General features: G+C 46.1%; 1 protein-coding gene across 1 annotated transcript in view; it reads right to left on the bottom strand.

The window, feature by feature from the left end:
* SORBS1 (sorbin and SH3 domain containing 1) overlaps positions 1-20,419 on the bottom strand; it is a 279,021-nt gene that overhangs the window by 202,646 nt on the left and 55,956 nt on the right. The window contains 1 exon segment of the mRNA XM_030568445.1: positions 7,597-7,652. Within this exon segment, the coding sequence (XP_030424305.1) occupies positions 7,597-7,652 (56 nt within the window).

Genomic DNA, 20,419 nt, shown 5'->3' with positions numbered 1-20,419 from the left:
AGCGCATTTGGGGCATGTAGTCTCCATGATCAGCTGTTCTCAAACTGGCGAGCTCCCAATGCTGATCAAACAGGAAATGGGAAATCAAAACTTCCCAGGGCTTTAGCAGGGGAGGGGCTGTTTCCTGTGTACCTGGCTGCAGTGCAGCAGAGTTGAGAATGATCTCCAGGGAGGTCACAAATTAGCATTGTGGGACACCACCAGGAGGCCAATTAAGTCGAATTACACAACGCTGTGTCTGCACTACCTCGCAGTCAACCCATGAAAATCGAACTAAGTGCTATGCCTCTCACAGAGGTGGATTACAGAAGTCGACTTTAGAGGCAACTTAGGTCGGTGTAAAGGACCCAGCAGTGGAGACACATACATTAACAGGTTGACTTAAGGCAGCTTCCTTCGACCTAACTTTTTAGTGTAGACCAGCCCTAAATCTCCAATGTGTGATTTCTCACATTCTAAGCGTGCTTTGAAAAGAATCGCTGCATTCAGCTGAATTCCTCCAATACCTGGGTATCAAAAATGACTGAAGTGGCTGAGGAAAGTAGGAGAAAAAGTAACTTCCTGGGTACTTTATTACTTTTCTGGACAGAGAAAGGTGTTTGCTTCTCAAACTGCACAAAACAGCTTCATTTGTGTAAAGCTATATTTACATCCTAGAGTATCTGGTTCTTCCTGCATTGAATACTGTGCTTATTAGCATCTTTTAAAATACAGAATTCAGCTGGAAGCAGGAACTTCAGGCCTCCTTTCAAGGGCCTAGTAGTAGCTTGATGCTTCAGTGTCACTGGAAAACACAGTTCAGAACAAACAGTGAATGCACAAGAATATGAAAGACATTTTGGACTTAGGCCCGGGGCAAAGAATAAAGTACTGTGGTGTTAATGGAGAAAATCAAGTGGGGCAGTTGTACCTCTAGCCTCATGCTGCTAACACGGTCAGCCAGATCTCAGGGCCAGGCCCTGGAACCAGCCACAGGTAGACAAAAGTAACAGCTGCAATTCCTTTAATATTCCTGAGACTAGATCCAGCTGGCTGTTGGAGAAGAAAAGAGTCATAGTGCCTGTGCTCTTTTGAAGATGGCTTGCATCCACCGACAGGGACAGTACCAGTATACAGTCCTGGCACTCAGGAGAACATATGGACTGTAATTGTGCCCCCTCGCATCCCCATATGAGAGCTAGTCACCTCTAGGCCCTTAACAACCAAACTAGAGCATGTATTTCTCAGCAGGGACAAATAATTCATAGTCCTTTGAAGGCCAGCCTATATGTCACACACCCAGGATTTCACACTCAGCAAACACATTCAGGAAAGGGTTAGCATGGGTTCTGGAACTGAGCCACACATTATGCCAAATGGGAGAGCAAGTTGTCATGTCACCATGGCTGTGATATCTTGATAACCTTTGGTGTCCTGTTCCTACAGTGTTGCATGTGGAACAAGTTACTGAGCAGAGCCTAGCAGCCCACAACAGAAATGTCTACAGAAACTCTGCTACCCATTCTTTCTCCATGCACTGCACTGAAAGTATACTACTCAAAGCTCCCTGTATGGAGATCTTTGCACAGTCACCCTAGTGCTGCTCTCCACTGGGTCCTTGCACTAGGGTGACTGTGCAAAGACCTCCACACAGGGAAGTGTATCTATTTAGGGGAGAAATCATTTTAAAGGACACCTTTAAATGTACATACTACATATTTTATAAGCAACAGTACTTGGAAGGAATAACGTCCGGTCTAGTGCTGGATGCAGAGTTTGATACTGGACACAATGATCTCTCCATGAGGAGAAGTCATAGCTGAATGTCCCGATCATTTCTGGCCCTCGCAGTCAGGTTGTGGCACTGGGTACACTTCTGCGGGACGTGTCCCTCTCCCAGGCAACGGATGAACTGTGAGTAACCGTCAGTTACTGGGAAGGCATTCTAGCAGGAAATGCACCTCTTCAACTTGAAAGATCCAGACACAAAGGTGAGGGAGAAAGCTTCCCAGTCAGGAAGGGCAGGAAGCAGGAAAACTAAGTCCTAAGCTATGAGCTAATGAGGAGGGAAGTAGGAAGGAAAAATTAAGTTGTTTTTTAATAGGGAGAGAACAAGAAAAGGAAAACTACTACTAAATAACACTACAACTAACAGGTAAGGCACTATCTAAGAGGTCAAAGGAGACACAGGCTGTGCTGTGGATTTAGTCCCAGACCATAGGCAGTAGAGAAGGAACAGGGGGGCAGTCGGACCGCATAGTGCTACATATACATGAGATGGGCACATGTGCGGCCCAATGGGCACTGCTGATGAAGATCTCCTGATCCCAGGCACAGGGGATGCTGCCACACCTACAGTGAAGCACCCACAGGGACATCACTGGAAGAACAGTACTTTCAAGTTAAAATTAGTTTGCATTCATTCACATGGCCCAACAGTGCTACATTGTTACAATAAACCAGAGTGGGGGTTTCATCCAGAAAATTTGGTTACAAGGATACAAAGCAAAAAATAGTTAATTTAGTGCCTAATTCTAAATAGCTTATTTGGTGCCTCATAGATACGGCAACCAATGAGAACTGTGTACCTAGATCCGAGGACAGAACTTGGCCCTTCACATGTATGACAGTGCACGAGTCAGAACTGGTTTTGTTAAGAAGCCCACACAGAAGCCACTAAAATACCTAACTTTCCCGTAGAAATCTCAGACCCTACCTTCTTATATCTATTTTGGTTCCTCTCTAGTTCATTCTAACTGTAAAAGGCTCTGACTCAGACATAATGAGAATAATTTGCCTTAATTCTACCACTGAAGAGATTTATGAAATCTTGTACACTCAGAGGAGTGTGTGAAAAGATGAACTGCTGAGCCTCAGGAAAAAAAAGAGCTCTCTCAGATCTCTGATCAGGGTCAAACTAGACATTTAGACATAAAAATAACAAATAAATCCATGTGAAGACAAAGGCCTATTGTATATTACTCATTCCTCCAGAACAACCCACAGCAGGGTGAGCGTTACATGGGAAAACTCAGTGTAAATTCACTCTCTAGCATTCTCAGCTCTTTTCTTCTGTTGATGATGAGGGCTGCAGACAAAGAAGAAAGATTTGTGTGCCCACAAAGAGGCGGTAGGGGACACTTCCTTCCAAACGCACAGATTCCCACAGTTTCTTACAGAAATCCCATGAACCTAGGAACACTAAGGCAGAGGCACAGTCCCCTGCAAGCTACTCCCTCCCCATTCCACCCCATAGCTCCCAAAGGAGCTGTGCTGCTAGAAGGTGCCACCAAAGATGGGTGAGAGGAGTATTAGGTGTGTAGTGGAAGTTCCGACTAGAATGCTCCAGGCTTGCCGGGGTATGACAGTCCAAAGAGCAGCTTCCTCTGACTCTACCCCTCCTCTTTGGGAAGGAGAAAAAGTATGTCCTTCCTCTCCCTGCTTACCAGCTCGATTTGATCAATGTTCCCCTATGAAAATGTATATAGAGTTCAATAGGAAACGCTAATTGTATATAGGTTTTTCAGACCATCCTCCAGAATCGTACAGAAAATGAAATCCATCTACAGGATTCTTCAGGAAGGCACAGAAAAATCTATAGAAAGGGTCCCATTCTCTGTTAAATTCTGCTGGGTTTTAAGAGTAATTTCTAGAGAAACTTGTTAATTTTCTATTAAACCTTATTGGTTTAACCCTATTACATTACATTTTCAATAAGCGTATTTGACTGAGTCTTAGCTCTTCCAAGCCACAGAGCAGGTTGGAGTAAAGATTGGTCTTAAACCCAAGGGGGAGGAGCCATTCTGATTCCCTGGTGGGTGAAGCCAGGCCAGGCTCACCCCTCCCACCAGAAGCTAAGGTGCAGGACAGGAAGTATAAAAGGTGGGGTATGCTGTAACTCAGCTGAGTCTGAGCTAGATGTCTGCAGCCTGCTGCAGATCCCCAGAGCAGAACCCATGCTGCACCATGCCCTGCCCTGGAGGAGGCCAACCCAGGCGAAGAGCAGCCAGTACTGCTGCTTGCCACATACCCTGAAGAGGTGGGGGACGACCTCGAGCCGCAGATACAGGATGGTGGGAGAATAGGAAATAGCCCAGGAAAAGCCGACTATAGTCTGGTTGTGTTGCTGGCCAAACACCAGTCACCATGTTTCAGGCAGATCCCCGCTGACCCAGTGGTGGAACACTCTGCCATTGTTAGGGCCCTGGGCTCAGACCCGGTGGAGTAGGGTGGGCCCAGGTCTCGTTACTCCATGCTGCCAACCCCACCCCTAGATGGTAGCCTCCACACCTTAGGCCAAGTGCCTGCATTTGTCTGCCATTTGCTAGAGCTAGGACGACAGACTGTTCATTGCTCCAGCCCTGCCTGAGGGTTTGAGCCCCTAGATTGTTTCCCTGAGGGCCTGAACCCTAAGACTGTTTGCTCTGTCCTGCCTGAGGTTCTGCACCCCAAGACTATTTGATTCCTCTACCCTGCCTGAGGGCCGGATCCCTGAGATTGCTTGTTTGCTGTACGTTATCATGCAGTAGGGAGCGGGGTGGATTGACCTGGGAATGTTGTTTAGTTTTACTGGGACTGTCTGCATGGGGGATGGGAGAGCAGGGGATGACTTTAGGTGAGGGAAGGCACCTGAGCCTGTAACCTGAGCCAAGAAGGGGGGTGGGGCGAGTTGACACCTTTGCCCGGGAAATTGGACAAAGGGAGAGCAGGTGAGGAGGAGGGGGAGAGAGCCTGCTGGAGTGGTTTTTGGTTTCAGTTTGGGGCTGGCTGGGAAGAGGCAGGGAACCCCAAGTCTGGGGTCTAAGATTCTTGCCCCCCAGAAGGACCTGGCTGAGGGGTCCTGGTTGTACCTACAAACCCTGCTTGCGTCGTCTAATAAACCTTCTGTTTTACTGGCTGGCTGAGAGTCACGATGAATCGCAGGAAGTGGGGAGTGCAGGGCCCTCACTCCCCCACACTCCGTGACAGGGGCCTCAACCCCAACACTTGAAACACTACTCTCCTGAAACGGGACAATGCCTGAGCGAATGCAGTGAAGCAGAGTGGCCACCCACTGAGCCGGCGGGGTAGGGGCAGGACACCACCGCTAATACTACAGGAGGACTAGCAAGATTAGGTTCTTGGCAAGCAAGAGAAGGGGGCATTGCTTCCATTTGATATTGTTTTCACCAGAAAATTACACTGCATTAGAGCACAACTTTGAGAGGTCACGTTAACTACAAGATATTGACTATGTCTTTTGCAATCAGTTTAGATAAGATCGAGCTGGTCATGAATTAACCTGTTGGGGCCAAGGGTTTACCAATTACCAGATGATACAACGGTGAACATGACTTGCCCCAGTCTATACTGGCTGCAAAGTCATAATTATCACAAGGTGAGTGTGACAGGATACACCCCTGTGTTCACACTCTAAAGAGGCATGTCTGGTGAGGAGTCATTTAAAAACTCATAAATTTGCTGGTCAGTATTGTCCTGGTAAAATATGTGGGGCAACGCTGTGTGAAGTTATAAGAGTCCCCTGTATGGTGTTATTAACACATACACCTCTACCCCGATATAACGCAGACCTCGGGAGACAAAAAATTCTCACCGTGTTATAGGTGAGACCGCATTATATCAAACCTGCTTTGCGCCCCCCCAGTTCCTTGTCCCCTGACCGACCCCTCCAGAGACCCCCCCTCCCTAATCACCCCCAGGACCTCACTCCCTACCCAGCCCCCAGTCCCCTGACTGCTCCAACCCCTGTCCACGCCCTCCCCATGACAGGCACTCACCGGCAGTGGCAGGAAGCAGAGCAGCATGGCCCCAGTTCGCTCCACTCCACCACCTCCCAGCCGCGGCACTCCGCTTCCTGCTGTCGGAGAGTGCAGGGAGATTAGGGAAAGGATGACCCCCCCCCACTCACCTGGGTCAGGAAGTGGAGTGACGTGGCCCCAGCCCGCTCCGCTTTCCTTGCCCTGGCCTCAGCCATGTTGCTGGGAGGCAGCTGGGGAAAGGTCCTGCACTCACCTGTGGCAGGAAGTGGAGCGCCACGGCTGGAGCTGGGCTGTTCCGCTTCCCGCCACCGGTGGATGCAGGGAGGTTGGGGAAAGGATGCCCCCCACACTCACCAGCGGCGGAGCAAGGCAGCCCCAACCCACTCCACTCTGCCAGTTCCCAGCCACGGCGCTCCGCTTCCTGCTGCCAGTAAGTGCGGGGAGGTTAGGGAAAGGATGCCCCCCACACTCACCGGCGATGGGAAGTGGAGCAAGGCAGCCCCAGCCCACTCCACTCTGCCAATTCCCAGCCACGGCACTCCGCTTCCTGCTGCCAGTAAGTGCGGGGAGGTTAGGGAAAGGATGCCCACCATACTCACCTGCGGCGGGAAGTGGAGTGCTGCGGCTGGAAGCTGGCAGAGTGGAGTGGGCTGGGGCCGGGCTGCTCTGCTTCCGTCGCTGCTGGTGAGTGCAGGGGGATCCCTTCCCCCAGGCCTCCTCCCCCGAGCGACACAGCTGGGGCTGGGGCAAAGAAAGCAGAGCGGGCTGCTCCCGGCCCCCCGCTAATCCCCCGGAGCACTCTGGGACTGCAGGGTCCCCAAAAGTGCCCTCCCACAGCTCCTGCACCCCAGACCCTGGGAGAGGGGAAGCCCCTGACCACCCCCGAGACCCTCTGCCCCTTATTAAACCCCTCAGCCCCGGCCTGGTCCAAGTGCCCTTAACATGCTGCTCAGAGCAGCGTATCAGAGCTTTACTGTGTTATATGCAAACCCATGTTATATCAGGTCGTGTTATATCGGGATAGAGGTGTATTCCAAACCCCACAGTCCTACCCACATAGAAGCTGGCAAATAGGTCTGTCCTAAACAAAGGAATGTGTGATTGGCTTAATTTGAATTTAACCAATAAACAGGGTCATCAAGAAGAAAGGGAAGACAAAGGATGTTCAAACAGATAAAAAGACCCATCAGGAAACATCCTTCCACGTAGGCTCTGTGGCCCCTGGTGCTCAGCTGGAAATGCTTTTCCGAGAAGACTGAAACTATAAAAAGGAGGGCCAGTATCCCAAGGCACACCCTCTCACTCCCTACCTATCACATTCACTGCACTTGAAGAGACATAGGAAGCAGCACTGGACTCTGGGGAGGGGTCCTGATCTAAAGAGTTTGGTTAGTCAGATTGTTGAAGCATGTGAGAAAATTTTGTTTTGAACTGAATACAGTTTGTTAACTTAGGCACTAGTAAGCATATTACCTTTATTTTTCTTGTTAACATTTCTGACCTTTATGCCTCATTACTTGGACTCACTTAAAATCTCTCACTTTGCAGTTAATACACTTGTTTTACTGTTTAGTCTAATCCAGCGTGCAAGTTGAAGTGTCTGGGTAAATCCATTTGGAGTAACTCCTCAATGTCATGCTCTAATTCAGTGTAATTTCCTAGGCTGAACCCTTCTTTTGTGCTTTAAAATGTTAGACCCCAAAATCAAGAAACAAGATGCAGAGACACATAAAACCAGAAATAAAGATGAATATTCTTTTGCCAATAGCTTTGCAGCTTACTTTTATCAAAATGGACCTTTCCATAATCTGCATTTGATATAGATCATGTGGAGAACAGGAGTTTGTAAAGAACATACCTTGAGCAAAGCATGGAAGAGGAGAAATTACAGCTCTCCAGGTATGTTCCAGCCCACTGGAAAAGAGAAAAATAGTCAAATTACACAACAATGTTATGCAGCCACTGGAAGAATAAAGTGCAAAATGTTCTGTCAGCTCAAAGTAAAAAAAAGGACCTACCACCCTGGGCCATCTGTGAAACCTGGCAAGCATCTTTGTTCCATTTTCTTCAACTAGCAATGTTATTTTTAAAAGCTAATAGTCACCATTTGTCTATGAATCATCTGATATGAGGCAACAGCATCCAAGTCTATATGAAACCCAAGGCAACATCATCTGTGTTTATTATTCTATAAAGAGCAGTGGTGCCAAGTTTCCTGCAACACCCACTTTAGACGCCGAAATCCAGAGGCCTGAATGTGCTGCTGTTAGCATTTAGAGACAGGAATACGTTTTGATCTAATACATCAGACAAAGGCTTAGTTGGTAATAAGATGGAATTGGATTCCACAGCAACTTAAAATAGTGCCAGATACTAAAAGCACCTTATGTAACTCATACCAGATAATTCATATTTATTCGCTTCAATTCTATTTCTCAAGTTGGTGTTTTAAGCATCCTAAAAATACCATGAAAGTTCACAGATAGCAGTGAAATCCTTCTAGCTAATCGCATTAATGCAGCTTGATTGATGTGTACAAATGTTTTATTTAACTCTGTTCTTACATTTGCTGCTACTACATCGCATTCAATATGAAATTATTCATGAACAGCTGTAATGACATGGAACTAATATCAGCACCGTAGCAAATACACTAGTAAATAGAGATTAATCAACCTAGGTTCCTGTCAGTACCTACCACTGGACAGCACACCAAGACATAGAGGAATAAAAGGATATTGTGGATGTATTGGAGAACATCTCTCTGATGGTTCTGCCTGTGACAGCTCCATAGAGTGCCTTCCTATGCCAAAAGGGGTGGGGTTTTGCAAGGCTCTCTCTCCATAAGGGGGTAAGTCAACTGGAGGAAGAGCTGCCTGAATAGGGTGTTGGAGCTTAGCTGCTATCTACCCAGGGCCATGTAGATGTTGCAGTGCCTTGTACAAAGTAACACATTTGGGGACCTACCTAGCTACTTGCAGTCCTGCAACCAGACACTTCTCTGAATGCTTTCCTGCACACCCATGCCACCATCTACCTACAATCTCTTCTAAGGCTGCAGTAGCATCCCCCTACACACATAGCCAACCAGCCTTTTGCAGGCTCTGAAGCCTCTGGTCACCCATCTAAAATGAAGCAAGTCTGAAGCACAAACTTCCAGACAGGAATGATGGGAGGCCAGTTAGGGAATTCTTTCTTCATTGTAGCTTGAAAGCATGAAGGACAGGGAATCAAAAATAGCAGCACTGGCAAAACCAAGGTCCCAAACCCATGTGGCCACAAATGTAAAGTGAACCCAAAGCCTTCCCATGGCCTATGCTCAGAGCTGTTGTACTGATCTTTGCTAAGAAGCTTCAGCAAGGGCAGAAGCCCTACGTTTGTATTATTATAGACCTATTTCAAGATCAGGGCCCCAATATGCTAGGCACGGTACAAAACAGAGTGAGAGAAGTCCATCCCCGCCCTGGAGGGTTTACAACCTAAATAAATAGGCAAGACTGACAAAAGTAGAAGAGGAAACAGAAGCAAAGTTAAATGACTCATCCAAGATCACACAGCAAGTCAGAGACAAAGCCAGACCAGTCAGAATTCAGGTCTCCTGACTCCTAGATTTGTGCTCTATTCATTACCCCCACGTTGTTGCTCAACTTACATACCCCTTCTACTTCCACTAGCAGGAAGAATTGTTACACTCACCAACAGGGATGCCAGAAAGCAATTTAAGGGAAATCTAAGATACAGTGCAAGGGGTTTTGGTGGAAGCCAGCTGGTCTGCTACATAAAAGCAGGATCTTTTCTTCACTGAAACACACTCTCTGCTTCTGTGTCCCAAACAGGTTCTTGGGGACCCAGAGCAGCTACAAGGTGCCAATTTATACGTTGTGGGAAAGGCACTGGGATTAAAAATATGTATTCAGCTGGACACATTGGTTGCCGAAGCATGTTCACTGGCCAAACTTGCCCTTTCCCTTCAAGAAGGTTTGTCTGTGAGATTCCAGTAGGTATAGTCTATATATACAAGTAACAAAACCCCTGCATCTCCACCCACACTCATCTGCAGCTTGATAAGTGCTTCTCCCAGTTGGCAGATCAGAGTTGCCAGCCCTCCAGGATTGTCCTGGTGTCTCCAGGAATTAAAGATTAATCTTTAATTAAATATTATGTCATGTGATGAAATTTCCAGGAATACGTCGAACCAAAACTGGCAACCCTGATATCCAAACGTGTCAAAAATGCTTCTACCCTCTCTAAGATCAGCGGACATATTTGTTTGATGTTGAAATGTCTCTGTTCCATTTGGCTGATCCTCTGCAGATCAGAAGAGGTAGGTGGGGTGTTGCTATGTTAGCAATTCTTCCCCTACTAACACCTTGCTGTGCAAGAAGTAAGGCTCTTTGGCCCTTTCCATGGAACAGCTTCCTCCCTCCTGTGTGTCTGGCAAGCTACTCTGGCTCATGACTGGGGAAAGTGGAGCTGGGGGCTCCTTCCACTCCTCATCCCTCTCTGCTTCCACTCACAACTTGCTGACATCATGGAGTATCACCACAGCTAGAGTCATATTCTCAGCAGAGGGCCTTAATCCCTTTCTCCTAGTGTGTGTGTGTGTGTGTGTGTGTGTGTGTGTGTGTGTGTGTGTGTGTGTGTGTGTGTGTGTGTGTGTGTGTGTGTGTGTGTGTGTGTGTGTGTGTGTGTGTGTGTGTCCCCGACCGCTGTGAAAACCTAACCCCAGCCATGCTGAGTGACACAATATATAACCACTCCAATATTTGTCCTTAGTAACCTGTGAGACCTGACGTCAGTACATCTTCTTTGCAGCAGATTATTTTTTTGCTCTCTTTCATTTCCTGTTTAGGATGAGCGTAGAGGTACTCGATCTCATCATACCTCTGTTCCCATCTGTAAAAAGGAGACTAACAGAACTTAGCAAAGAGTCCTGTAGCACCTTATAGACTAACAGATGTATTGGAGTATGAGCTTTCATGAGTGAATACCCACTTCGTCAGATGCATGTAGTGGAAATTTCCAGAGTATAAATATACCTGCCTCTGGAAATTTCCACTACATGCATCCAATGAAGTGGGCATTCACCCACGAAAGCTCATGCTCCAATATGTCTGTTAGTCTATAAGGTGCCACAGGACTCTTTGCTGCTTTTACAGATCCAGACTAACACGGCTACCCCTCTGATACTGAACAGAACTTACTCCACCTTAGCAAGGTGCTGTGAGATGCTATGGATACAAAGGGTACAGGAATTGCATCATAAATCACCTCTTACTTTTGTAGAGGCTTTTCGGGGGAGCCCAACAGAAAAGCCTCCACAAAAATAAGAGGTGAATTATGATGGCATTTCTGTACCTTTTGTATCCATGCTTATTATGGCCCTATCCCATGCCCACTAATGTTAATGGAAAGATTCCCCTTGATTTCAAGGAGTGTTATATCAAGCCCTATCAAACCACATTTGACTTCACAAGCCTCCAAATGCCTGTGCTGTTGTGGAAAATAAAGTATAAATTTGTTTTTAAAAATATTAATCATTCATTGGAGGGGGAGCACTGAGTATGTGTTTTAATCACCAGCTTCTACTGCAGGAAGCTGTCTACAGATACATCAGCTCACACTTGTATAGTCAGATGTTGCTAGATGTTCGCTGCGTGGGGGAGCCCTTTGTGTGCTCTCCCTGCTCTGCACAGACAGTTGGCACAGCAGACCTTGCTCTAACTGCCCAATAACCACAGATTCAGTTCCCAGTGAAGGCACTTGGTCACATTTATTGTCAATGAAGCACGGTCCTAATGTCCTGTCTCAATGGTTAGAGATACACTAATACCTTTATGCCCATTGCAATTGACTAGCTCAGTTAATGGTGAGACTTTCCATTATCCCCTAAACCAGCCAAAGACACCCTCTGAGATACTTCTTTATACACAGATACAATCAACTTACGAATTGCTCCTGGTGTATCTAGGTGCCACCCTCTGACGTATTTGGGTGCCACCCATTGCCTTGTACCTGTTGGTTCAATCAAAACATTTCTATACATCATGCTGTCATCCTGACTTTATCTTTAGGATAGGTCAGTGTGTTCCTGTTCTCTTTGGGGAATATGCTGGTTATCAGGCTGTTCTGGTACCATCCTTCTGGAATGTGTTTGCATATGTGTTCTTGTGCCTAGCACTGCTTAGGAATATGTGTTTCTGCAATATTATTCCTGTTCTTTCCAGATTTTGTGAGCAGGCCCTGCCTTTTACTCACAACTTAACTTTGCTTTGTAGCAGCAAAGCTTTGACCACTACTTCAGTATAGGCCTCAGGCCCTCATACCAGGCCTCTGATACAAGGGCTTATGTTTCAGACCCTCTTCCTACATTACTGTTTACTGGTAAGAAAGATTTTGACCCAAAATAGTACTGATTTTTCACCCTTCACAAGCGAAAAACAACAATAAAAAATTAAGGTTGGACTTTTTTTGAGCTCTATGGATTTTTGGATAAAGCTCACTGTTGAAGGCTGAGAACTTGTGTTCTACATATATTCTGATTCCAAGAAAATGATGGACTTTCCATCTGTCAGAAGATGGCAAGATGGCTCAGCTGACTCACAGGGGTTATTATTAGTAATAATAAATATTGCCATAATACAAGCAACTCCGACATGAACTGTTCTTATCTAATGTTAGTTCAGACTGCCAAAGGAATGTGGTTTCAACTCCTTGGCATGGAGCAGCAATTCTTTTCAGAGCCCAATTAACTTCAGTCACAAGCACACACTTCCTACGGATATCCCAAAGGATCAGACCCAAATCAGGCTACGTTCCTAAAGAGTAGAAGGGGGACCACAGGAAAATGAAATTCTGCCACTAATCTGTTAATTTACAGTTTGAAGAATGAACATTCAGAATGCCACCCACTCCCTAAAATAGCCTGGGGAGGACAAAAACCGGTAGCAGATTTTTATAGCTGTTGCACTCATCTTATTTCTGTTTCCAATAGTTAAACAATGCAACGGTCTCTCGTGGAAGATGACAGTACAGCAGATATTGTAGTTGAGCATGTTTATTTTTTATATGAATTATTCTGTAAATTATACAGAATTTATGTGCAATTCTAGGGCTTAGACAAGTTGTCCCAGTGTGGAAACGTTTGGACACCCTGGTGTAAAGTAATTAGGGCTGTCAATCACAGTTAACTCAAAAAAATTAACTGTAATTAAAAAAATTAAATCGCAATGAATTGCACTGTTAAACAATAGAATACCAAATGAAATTAAATATTTTTGGATGTTTTTCTACATTTTCAAATATATTGATTTCTATTATAACACAAAATACAAAGTGTTCAGTGCTCACTTTCTATTATTTTTTATTACAAATATTTGCACTATAAAAATGATAAACAAGAAATAGTATTTTTAATTCACCTCGTACAAGTTCTGTAGTGCAATCTCTTTATCGTGAAAGTGTAACTTACAAATGTAGATTTTTTTTGTTACATAACTGCACTCAAAAACAAAACAAATGTAAAACTTTAGAGCCTACAAGTCCACTCAGTCCTACTTCTTGGTCAGCCAATTGCTAAGACAAACAAGTTTGTTTACATTTACGGGAGATACTACTGACTTCTTCTAATTTACAATGTCACCTGAAAGTGAGAACAGGTGTTCACATGGCACTTTTGTAGCCAGCGTTGCAACGTATTTATATGCCAGATATGCTAAACATTCATTTGCCTCTTCATGCTTCGGCCACCATTCCAGAGGACATGCTTCCATGCTGATGATGCTCATTAAAAAAAATAATGTATTAATTAAATTTGTGACTGAATTCCTTGGGGTAGAATTGTACATTCTGTCCTGTTTTATCTGCATTCCGCCATACAAACCTCTACCCCGATATAACGCTGTCCTCGGGAGCAAAAAATCTTACCACGTTATAGGTGAAACCGCATTATATCAAACTTGCTTTGATTTGCTGGAGTGCGCAGCCCCATCCCCCTGCCCCCGGAGCACCGCTTTACTGCATTATATCCGAATTCGTGTTATATTGGGTCACATTATATCGAGGTAGAGGTATATTTCATGTTCTAGCAGTCTTGGATGATGACCCAGCATATGTTCATTTTAAGAACGCTTTCATAGCAAATTTGACCAAACACAAAGAAGGTACCAATGTGAGAATTCTAAGGATGGATATACCACTCGACCCAAGGTTTAACAATCTGAAGTGCTTTCCAAAATCTGAGAGGGATGGGGTATGGAGAATGCTTTCAGTTATCTTAAAAGAGCAACACTCCGATGCAGAAACTACAGAACCCGAACCACCAAAAAAGAAAATCAACTTTCTGCTTGTGGCATCACACTCAGATGATGAAAATGAATATGCGTCAGTCTGCTCTGCTTTGGATTGTTATCGAGCAGAACCTGTCATCAGCATGGACGCATGTCCTCTGGCAGGGGCGGCGAGTTATATTCTCTTGTGGTGCACAGGTTCCATCAATATTCAGGGCTGGGAGCCCTGCTCCACCAATGTTTGGAGCTGGGTCTCTCCCCCGGCCCTGCCCGGAACAGCCCCCGGAGCGCCCCTCCCCGGCCCCTGGAGCGCAACTGCATGAGTGAAAGCAGCGCAGCTCTCCCTGGCCTCCGCTGCCGGCAGCTACAGCACAACACAACAGCAACACCAGCAGCAGGCTGAGGCAGCTGCTGCTGCTACTGCACCTCAGGAGGGGGAGAGGGAGAGAGGAGGGAGTGGGAGGGGAGGAGGCACACATGTGCTTGGTACCCCTCCCCTCCCTCGGCACCAGATGCCGAGGGGCAGGGCCAGCTCTATAGTTTTCGCCGCCCAAAGCAGCACGCCCAATTGCCGCGGCGGGGGCAGTCCGTGTGCCCTTGGGGGGCAGGCGCATTTCCACGGCAGCGGCAATTCGGCGGCAGTTTCTATGTTTAGCTGAAGCCACGGCAGACAGCTAAACATAGAAGCTGCTGCCAAATTGCTGTCACCACGGAAAGGCACCTACTGCCCTAAGGTCACACAGACTGCCCCCGCCACCCGCGGCAGCAATTCAGCGCTGGTGCCTGGAGCCAACCCTGACGAGGGGGCTTCCAGCGGAAGACATCTGGAGTGGACCTCCATGACTCATCTGAGCAGCTGCTTGGGCTTCGGTGGTGTTTGACCCTGTGATACACACACACACACACACACACACACACACACACACACACACACACACACACGCCACCACTCCTGCGAACACTGGGCAAGGGGCAGCCCCATCCCCCACCCCCAATGAGGCTATGGCAAGGGCAGCAGGGGAGGAAGGAAGCAACATGTGGTGGCAGTCCCCTTCCCCCCAGCACCCACCACCCCTCCCAGAGCCCACACCCCCTTCTTTGGCTCCCAAACTCCCTCCCAGAACCTGCACCCCCAGCATAGAGCTTGCACCCAAACTCACCCCCTCCCACACCCCTAGTCCCTGCCTGGAGCCTGCACCCAGCACCCAAACTCCATCCCAGAGCCTGTACCCCCACCCCCACACTCAAACTCCCTCCCAGAGCCTGAACCCAAACTCTGTCCCAAACCCTGCACCCCTCACCCCCTCCTGTACCCACAGGCCCTGCCCAAGCCCAGAGCCTGCACCCAAACTCCCTCCCAGAGCCTGTACTCAGCACCTCCTCCTGCATCCACAGGCCCTGTCCCAGCCCAGAGCCTGCACCCAGCACCCCAACTCTATCCCAGAGCCTGCACCCCAGACTCCATCCCAGAGCCCACCCTCTCAAAACATCCTACACCCCAATTCCCTGCCCCAACCCAGGGCCTGCACCCCAGACCACCTCCCTCACCCAAACTCCCTCACAGAGCCTTAAGCAGGTGGGGGGCGGAGTCCAGGGGGGCAGGCTCTGAGCCTTCTGGGCACCACCACAAACCTGCCACCCCTATCCTCTGGAATGGTAGTTGAAACATGAAGGGACATATGAATCTTTAGCATATCTGGCACATAAATATCTTGCGATGCCTGCTACAACAATGCTATGCCAGTGCCTGTTCTCACTTTCAGGTGACATTGTAAACAAGTTTGTCTGAGCGATTGACTTAAGTAGGACTGAGTGGACTTGTAGGTTCTAAAGTTTTACATTGAAAAATAAAACAATGCAGTTATTTTTTGTACATAATTCTACATTTGTAAGTTCAACTTTCATTCTAAAGAGATTGCACTAACGTATTTGTATTAGGTGAACTGAAATACTATTTCTTTTGCTTTTTATAGTGCAAATATTTGTAATAAAAAATAAATATAAAGTGAGCACTGTACACTTTCTATTCTGTGTTGTAATTGAATATATTTGAAAATGTAACAAACATCCAAAAATATTTAAATAAACAGTATTCTACTACTGTTTAACAGTGCGACAAATCTCAACAGAGTCAGTAGCGCATAGCCCCTTGAAAGAACTCAAGATGAAGATATTTGCATCCCTAATGCAAGATGGCTGGTTCAGTAGGAGGCAATAACCTGCCACTGCGCTTCCCAGGCTTTGACAGGGACCATATTTAGAAAGTCAGGGTGGTCCTGAATTTAGAATATCAAGTGTCAGCCACTGTCAAGCTGGTTTATACTATAATGGCTACAGCTACACAGCAAACACTGTACACAGGCGATCCTACCCAAGCTAGCTTGAATGTAGCTAGAAAGGTAACAATAGTGGTGTAAACAGCATGGCACAGGCTTCAGCACAAGCTAGAGAGGCCAGTGTATACTCAAGGTACATAATTGGCTCTCTTGCCTGTACTCTGCTGTTTATGTTACTACTATTAGGGTTGCCAACTTTGTAATAGTTAAAAAGACGCTCCAGCAGGAGTGCTGGAACCACCTCGCTCCCCCCCCCCCCCAGGACTTCACCCCGTCCCACCTCTTCCCCTAAGGCCCCGCTCCTGCCCCTTCCCCCTGAGGCCCTGCCCCCTATTCACTCCTCTTTCCCTCTCCTTCCGTTGCTCACTGTTTCCCCACCTCACCCCACCCCACCCCCGCATGGGTCAGGAAGGACTTACCTGCAGAGCCGATTCAGGTAGGAGGTGGCCCTTGCTAAATAGGGGCTGGCACAAGCGATGACTCGGCACCTCCCTGCTTCCCCCAGCAGTAACCAGACTTTGGGTGTCTGTTCAGACGGAAAACCAGACAGCTGCCCACACTATTACCCATGCTAGCTGTATTCAAGGTAGCTCAGGTAGGGAAGCCCGTGCACAGAATATTGAGTTTCTCTGTCCCCTTCTCACAGCGCATAGCTTTGTGATGTCAAGAGAGCACTCTGGCAATGCACACTACAGCAGACTGCCTAACATGCAATCCAACAGCACAACTGGTAGGCTGGGCAAATGGGAGCCTGCCTGCCTGCCTGCTACTTAGTACTGGCTGCCTGTCTGGCACCTGGATCCAGCTAGAGAGCTTAGATATAAGCCTTTCATGCATGATTACAGCTCATCATGGGCACTGAGCACTTCTGAAAATCTGGGCCTGGGGCTTTATCTCTGGGAGCCTGTCAGGACAGAAGAGGAGCTGTCTATGTTCTTCCTGCTACAGATTCTGGCCTATGGCATATCTTGCTTTTGGGGCTGGTATCCATAAAACAGGCACTAAACATGTAAGACTCACACCTGTGAAGCCCTGACTCTCTCTAGCAAGGTGCTAAGTGCCCTGGAGGCTCTGAACCTCACAGGAGGGGCTCTGTGCCTCAGAGCAGATGCCAGTTGTCTCTGAAGAGTCTGACACAAAACTATTTTAGTCATTCTGAAGCATTTTAGAATCAGTATTTTAGCTGGGTTCTGGTGTGCTTATAGATGTGGAAGGCACTAATCATGGAGTTCTCAAGCCCCTTGAAACTCAATGCCCCCAAACTTTGGTGTTACAAATCCAAATCTGGACCTCAGTCTGAATTGTGCAGATTAGATACACCAGGGGTCGGCAACCTTTCAGAAATGGTGTGCCGAGTCTTCATTTATTCACTCTGATTTAAGGTTTCGCATGCCAATAATACATTTAACATTTTTAGAAGGTCTCTTTCTAAAAGTCTATAATATATAACTAAACTATTGTTGTATGTAAAGTAAATAAGATTTTTAAAACATTTAAGAAGCTTCATTTAAAATTAAATTAAACGCAGAGCGCCCTGGACCAGTGTCCAGGATCCAGGCAGTGTGAGTGCCACTGAAAACCAGCTCACATGCCGCCTATAGATTGCCTACCCCTAAGATACTTCTGGGCACCTGTCTTAAAGTGTATGTTGACGAACAGGCTCTGCATTAAAAAAAAAAAACCCTACAAAGCTCATGCCATATTGAAGAGAATGTGTTTAATAGAAAGCAAAGAATATTCATATCTATCTTGTCGCCCACAGGAGTTCTGACTCACTGTCACTTCTTTGCTGCATAAATGAATCCAGTATGTCAAAACGGCAGTCAGGATGGCTGCAGTGTCACTTGTGACAGCATGAAGAAGGCTGTCATTTGCCGTGCTCTTCCTATGAAGAAAGAACATTCCCAGGCTCTGATGTGTTACACAACTAACAATCCTTCCCAGTAAAATGTCAGGACTGTGTGTGTGAGGGTAGCGTGGGGCTGTATGTTTAAGCCCACTGCAGTTTGTCATTGAGAGGTTGGGAGTACACGTCCCTCTTCCTCTCAAATGACATTACCTCCAGCATTAATTAGTGAAAGTTTGATTTGCAGTTTAAAATTAAATGAAACATTCTTCCCAACTTTGTCAGGCTGACTTTCCAATGCCCTGAGGAGCCAGCAGCACTGCTGAAAGGTCTTACAACAAACGTGTCTTTGGAAAAAGTGACCTAAGTCATGCAAAGAACAGAGGATCCTGAGAGGAAGAAAGTGATAAAGGAACAGGAATTTTTTTCCTCTCTAACCTTCTGTGGACTGTGATTCTAGCAACCAATTTTTTCCAACACCATGGGTGGGAGGAGGTGGAGGGACATTGTTTATAGCATATAGACAAAGGCTGCAGCAGTAGCCAGATGAGGAGAATAACTTTTGTACAAGAACGGAAAAGTGAAGGGAAATGGCTAGGTGAGGACTCTAACAGGAAGAGAGACCATACTATGGTAGCATACAACTTTTCCTATGGAAAAGACAGGGATGTATGAAATAACAGAAAATCATGAATAGTAACCATCTCATGTGATCTGTGGGTCTGTTGCTAACCAGACACCAAGAAAAGGCTGCAGTTCTCATTCCTCATTTGCACTTCATTGGCAAAAAGGTCAAAGCTTTGCAAACGCTGAGGCTGCCTCACATCACCTTTAAGACATGGGCATAGGCTACTATTTTCAACAACATCCAATGATTTTCAATGCTTCCATCTTTGGGTGCCCAACTTGAGACACCATAAAAGGTTTCTCAGCACTTTTGTTTAAAGGCAGCCCAAAACCACAAGGTGTGTTTGAAAAGCTTGCTCACGCTCCCTGTTTGGCATCTGAAGAAATGAAGATGCATAGAGAGCTTCACGCCAATATTGTTTAAACTTGGGTGCCAATATATTGATTTTTCAAGGTGTCAAGCTCCCATGGCGAAAATTACAACCCTATTATACAATTGTATAGAATGGCTCAAAAACCTACAGAAAGGCTGCTATTAAATCTAATAGGGTTTCAGAAAAATTTCCATAGAACTCTCTTGATTTTGTCCCCATTGGATTCTGTACCAACCATCCAGACATGACATTCTGAAAGTCAAGTCAGCTATTTTATGGATTTAGGTGCCTCTCTTTTGACCCACAAATTTGATAATGTATTGGGAAGTGAGGTGCCCAAAGGCAGGGCCAAAGAACAGAACCCAGATGTCTCAACTCCCAAGCCCAAACATTAGCCAAAAGAGCCATCTTTCCCCACTATTCCTCAGCTTGGCTAGCTTAGCCCAGCTCTCTTACTTGTCCATTTTTAGACACTGATAATTAAAATACTAATTATAGCCTCTGTAGATATTTCACTAATCTTCTTTACACAGTCAAAACATCTGTGCCATCATTTGATGCTATCAGAATACCAGCTATGGCAGGTGCAGACACCACCAGTATTGTTTTTCTAGCAGGAGTGGGGCAAAAATTTTACCACCTCCCCAAAAAAACCCAAAAAAGCCCAAAAGTTTAAGCAGATGTGCTAAACATTCCAAAGAAACACATCTGCCCCCTTAACTTCTGTCACATTATTTCCAACTGATTTTTATGCTGCAACTAGCTTTTCATAGCTGCGAAGAAGATAAAAGTCTCATTACCAAAAATAAATCCATCCATTATGGATGACAGAGAGAGAGGCACAGCACTACCTATTATGGTATCAAGCAACAGATTTCACTCCCTCTGCTAACTGCCCATTAATTAACAATCTGACAAGGTTTTCAAAAGAATTTCTGAGCTCCTTTGCGCCCTTCTTTAATTCCTTCATAATGCTTTGTATAAATAAACATGTCAGGCCAGGAAAGAAGCGGGACATCACAACTAACACAGTGCAGAACTTGTTTTCTATTCAAATCCAAATTACTTGGTGAAGAAGCAAAAATAGCATCAAAAGGAGAAAAATGCAAGAAATGTACATGATGTAATAAGCATGCATATAATTCCAGGGCTGGTGCAACCATTTAGGTGCTAAGATTTGGGGGACTGCATTTTCTTCGGTAGCAATCAC

This window comes from Gopherus evgoodei, chromosome 7 (genome assembly GCF_007399415.2).
Source record: "Gopherus evgoodei ecotype Sinaloan lineage chromosome 7, rGopEvg1_v1.p, whole genome shotgun sequence".
NCBI lineage: Eukaryota > Metazoa > Chordata > Testudines > Testudinidae > Gopherus > Gopherus evgoodei.
This window is presented reverse-complemented; position numbering and strand designations above follow the sequence as displayed.